The sequence below is a fragment of the Poecilia formosa genome, unplaced genomic scaffold (assembly GCF_000485575.1).
Source record: "Poecilia formosa unplaced genomic scaffold, Poecilia_formosa-5.1.2 Scaffold395, whole genome shotgun sequence".
Lineage (NCBI taxonomy): Eukaryota > Metazoa > Chordata > Actinopteri > Cyprinodontiformes > Poeciliidae > Poecilia > Poecilia formosa.
Window position 1 is genome coordinate 125,124 of NW_006800334.1, and position 4,825 is coordinate 129,948.

The following is a 4,825-nucleotide window of genomic DNA, read 5'->3' on the forward strand; positions in this document are numbered from 1 at the left end:
GAGTTGCACATTTGAAATCAGGCAAAAGCTCTTTACAGGCCTACAAGGACCTCTGGTTATGCGTCTTTTCCTGCTCTGATTCACCTGATTCAAAGAAAAATACCTCACTAGATATTCTTAGAATATTCTCCAGAAGCCCTTGAATGAATCATTAAAAAAAATAAATCAAAGTGTTCAAACACAGAATCCACATCACCAACTTATTCCATGCGTTGCTTGCTTGTCATTTCTTGTATTTTTCTGAGTTTTTGTTGTCTAGACTTCTCATCTATCACTAAAAGCATTTTTAAAAGAGAGACTATATTACATTATTAAAATACAACTAAATTCTTAACATCCATATTCCACCCCAATAAATAATTAATAAAAGCTACAGTAAAAGAAAGCATTATGATGACATTGATGTAAATCATTATCTCTAAAGATTCTGATTGGATTTGACATAATCTGGTCGGACAGGTTGTACACTCAGTGCTGGTCATCTCATACGGACTTAGAGGTTTGGTTGGTCAAAATGTAGAGAACCTGTTAGGTTAATAATGTTAGACTAGTGTTGACTGGACTAACTGTAATTAAACATTTTTATGTCTGAAAAGAAGAAACAATAAAATCGCTACGTTGGTTGCTGGGGTCAGAAGATTTGCCTTTGAGAAACAAAAGAGTCTGTCTCTTCAGTATATGGTAAGATATTTTACATGTATTTATGACACCACAGTACAAATATTAATAGATAAAGTGAAGGAAATTTAGAAAAAAATGATGGGATAGTTGGTTAAGTAGCAGTAACTGCAGGTAAGCACAACATGCTTCCTGAAAAATGTTATGATTTATTTTAATTGATTAGGAACCTGGTTTGGTGGAATCAAGATTGGACTTTCAAAAAAATAAATAAATAAAAAAATTAAAAGATTGTACCACCAATAAAGCACAGCAGTAGTCACATTATGCTCTGGTATATTAAAACTAGCTGGCTGAATGTTGTTGAATCTCATCCCGATTCAAACTGATTCTGGAATCAATCAAATCAGTTCATATTTAGCTTCTGGACTGGTTTTTCAACCCTGCTAATAACAATTTAACTAGACTTAAAAGCCTTGGCAACACAAGGCAACCAACTATCTGTCAATCAATTTCACCTTTGGCGAGAGAATTGCTGTAACGAATAATAAAAATTCCAAAATTGATGAGTGCACATAAACATTTCTACAATTTGTTTTTTTCTCCTTTCCTTGATGCAGGGGAGACCTTCTTTATCCAGATTCTACTTAACTCCAGGGGACTGAATGTTTTGAGATGCTTCAGCTACAACATGACTCCATCTCCTTACCTCCAGCACGGAAACAGCAGACTCCCAATGTCACCCCGGTCCAACATCATCGCCCACCGACATCATCATCTTCATCCCCATGTCCCTGCTCTGTCCTTCCACAACCTTCAAGTTTCCTCCCTCTTCTAAGACTGCATGGAAACGGTCTGCTGAGGATCCTCCTCACCCTCTTTATTGCCCTGTGCATACTGCCCTGCCAAGCGCACGCGGCCTTGTTTCGGGTTGGAGTGGTTGGACCATGGGGGTGTGACCGCCTCTTTGCCAAGGCACTTCCAAATGTTGCGGCACAGCTGGCGGTAAATCGCATCAACAGAGACCCCTCGCTGTCCTACGCTGCTACGTTTGGCTATGCCGTGCTGCAGGTAGAGTGAAAGTCCTTTCTTTAATAATTGGATGTTTTACAGTTCTTCATTGGTTTTCTTGTAGTGTCAACCTAGGTTTAGATATTAGCTTGTTGATTGAATATTTCTGTTCAGGAGCCTTGTGAAACATCCAGGGCACTGGAGGCATTTGTGGGTTTCCACACCAAGGCCTCTGGTTACGTTGGACCAGTCAACCCTGGATACTGTGATGCTGCTTCGATGCTGAGCAAAGGCTGGAACAAAGTAACTATTGTCCACAGAAGTTGTCTTTTCTTAGCTAGAACAGTTGTTAAGGAAGCTGCTATATTTTCTTCTCTGTGCTCTCGTCTATAAGGCAATATTTCCTTGGGCTTGTGTTGGCTATGAGTTAGATGATGTCCGTAGCCATCCAACGTTTGCCCGATCTATGGCGAGACCCACCGCAGTGCTGCACAGTGTCATGACCTACTTCCGGTGGGCTCACATTGGCATCATCTCTTCTTCTGATGACATCTGGGTGGACACAGCAACCAAGGTGTGGATGTTTGTCTTTTGTCAATTTTCACTCTAGAAGACCGAAAATTTAAAGTTTTATGTAAAAATAGAAAGCTGCATTATAGGTGACAAAACTAAACTTGTTTCAGCTTTTTACCAGGATGTGCAGACATTTTATGCAAAATCTTTTATGTCATGTCTAGGTGGCGGACTCTTTAAGGAGCCATAGGATGAACGTCAGATTTGTCAGTTTTATGGAAAACACACCTCATGGCATTAGACGAACCCTGGCCAAAGTCCGCAAGATGAAAGAAATACGAGGTAAAAGTGATGGTTCTTATTGAAAAGAGTTTGGGATGTTCATTGGACTAGGAACAAACTATTCCTGAAAAGGCAAATTACATTTCTCTTGCACCTTCCCCAACTTGTGCCTCACTCTAATCATGTAAATTTACAGATCTGTAGTTAAGAAATATGTCAAATAAATCAAAAACCAAAATTTCAACTCAATCTCCAAGAAAGAAGGGACAAAAATCTCCAGTGCCAATGTAAGATTGTAAGATTGAGGTCTGTAAGGTGATTCAAGAGAGGAGCAGGTATTAAGCAGAAAAGTTGTCTGAGGCTTGTAGTGTGGATACAAATCAGAACCGTAACAACCATCCATAGTAAGCTTAATCCACCTTTAACTTGTTAATATCTTTGTTTGGAAGCACTATAATTCAGTGAGATAATATTCTAGCATCAATGAGGTTACTCTGGTTATTCAACAGGGTTACTCTGATGTCTTTTTCTGTCCTAGCTGTGATCCTCTGCATGCACTCGGTACTCATTGGTGGCTTGGCCCAGAAGCTCCTCTTGGAAACAGCCTACGACATGCAGATGATCGACGGCTCCTTTGTGTTTGTACCTTATGACACTTTGCTCTACAGCCTGCCGTACATTAACGCAACCTACCCTACTGTGAAGAACAACAGCAAACTGCTGCGGGCCTACGATGCCATGTTGACTATCACCATCGACTCCCCCCAGGTGTCATTCTATGACGCCTATAGAGAAGCTATGGAGAGAGAAGAGGTGGCAAGAACATTGAAACCCCAACAGGTACATCAATTCATACCAGCCCACCATAGTCTGCTTTAATTAAACTGTAGTTGGTTTGCCTACAAAGTCTGGTTCCTTTGGGGAGGATCTAACGCCAATGTGGAACAAATTTGCCTAAAAACTGAGATCTTGGTTCAATTGAAGTGAACTATGTTGTGGTTCGAATNTCTATTCCTAAACCTATGTTGACAAAATATACTTCACACCTAACTAATAGATGTGCAAAAAAGCGATGACGATGAAAGGTCCTCACTTTCACAAAGGACCTTCCTTTATGGGTAAATATTGTAAAAGTGGTCCTCTAGATGTAGTATATACAAGAACACACACACACACACACACACACACACACAGAGTTACGTTTCTCTGTCTCTGCAGGAACTTTCCATTGATTTTCATTAATTTCCACAGCCTAATCCTGACCCTTACACTAAACCTAACCATTACCAGTACATATTGAACTCTAAACCTAGCCAAAACTCAATTCACACCTTAGTCCTAAACCAACCCTAAAACAGCACTTTTTTATGTTGTCTACCCTCTGGATCCCATAAGGAGCACAGGGTCCTCACAACGTATGTGTTAGGACAATTGTTCCTACAATGTGTCAAAAACAAGAACACACACACACAGTATGTTTATCTTCACATGGACATTTTTTATTTACTTCCATTAATTTGTCATTAATTTCTACAGCATAACCATGACCATATCACTAAACCTAACAATTGCCATTACATGCTTAGTCCTAAACCTCACATAAACTCAATTCACACCGTAATCCTAACTCTAATCTCTAACCTAAAAACAGAATTTGTTCTCTTGGGGGCCACATAAGGATCTCTGGGTCCTCGGAATGTAGTATTTGTTGGAAAAAATGTGCCTTACAAAATGAGAAATGTTAAAACAGACACACACACAGTCACACACACTGAAAAATGTTTGCTGACCCCAACTCTAACCCTTTCACACTCTGACCTTTGGAAGCAGCAGGACTCCATCAAATTCAGGAGAAAGCCCTTTCAGAAAACTCACCATGCAGTTGCTCAATCTGCCATTAGATGAATGCAGACCCCAGAGTTGTGTTCTTGTCTTACTCAAACTATGGACGCGGATGTGTTTAAACAATGATAACCTTCCTCCACTGAACATAACTTTTATTTATTTATTTATTTATTTATTTATTTATTTTTGTAGGAACATTTTTAAGCTTAAGAATAAAGTAAGTAAATACAATATTGGATTTTTTTTTATTTTACCTTTATCTGAAAAAGAGTTTTTATTACAATCTCTGGTGTATTTCGGCCACTTGTTTTCAAATGAGCTCTCAAATTTCTTCCTCTACCATACACACACGCACGCGTGCGCGCACACACACACACACGCACGCACGCACGCACGCGCACACACACACACACACACACACACACATAAAAACACACACACCGATCTCTAAAATCTCCTTCCTGTGCACCACTGTGCCACATATTTGGCTCCGCTAGATAAAGAGGAAACTTTTGCACTTTTCCCTCTAGGCCACTTTATCAGCTCCCACTCTGAC

General features: G+C 39.8%; 1 protein-coding gene across 1 annotated transcript; it reads left to right on the forward strand.

The window, feature by feature from the left end:
* Positions 1–469: 469 nt before the first annotated feature.
* LOC103154694 (retinal guanylyl cyclase 2-like) lies at positions 470–3,318 on the forward strand. Its single transcript, XM_016662913.1, has 6 exons — positions 470–681; positions 1,239–1,689; positions 1,804–1,932; positions 2,024–2,203; positions 2,367–2,484; positions 2,963–3,318. Exons 2-6 carry the CDS (start codon positions 1,294–1,296, stop codon positions 3,301–3,303), a joined length of 1,164 nt encoding a protein of 387 aa, XP_016518399.1. The 5' UTR covers positions 470–681; positions 1,239–1,293; the 3' UTR covers positions 3,304–3,318.
* The last annotated feature ends 1,507 nt before the right edge of the window (positions 3,319–4,825 follow it).

Coding starts and splice junctions, on each gene's coding strand:
- LOC103154694 (XM_016662913.1), top strand. CDS start 1,294: ATGCTTCAGCTACAACATGACTCCATCTCCTTACCTCCAGCACGGAAA. Junction 2,204..2,366: donor GGGTGGACACAGCAACCAAG/GTGTGGATGTTT, acceptor TGTCATGTCTAG/GTGGCGGACTCTTTAAGGAG. Junction 2,485..2,962: donor CAAGATGAAAGAAATACGAG/GTAAAAGTGATG, acceptor TTTCTGTCCTAG/CTGTGATCCTCTGCATGCAC.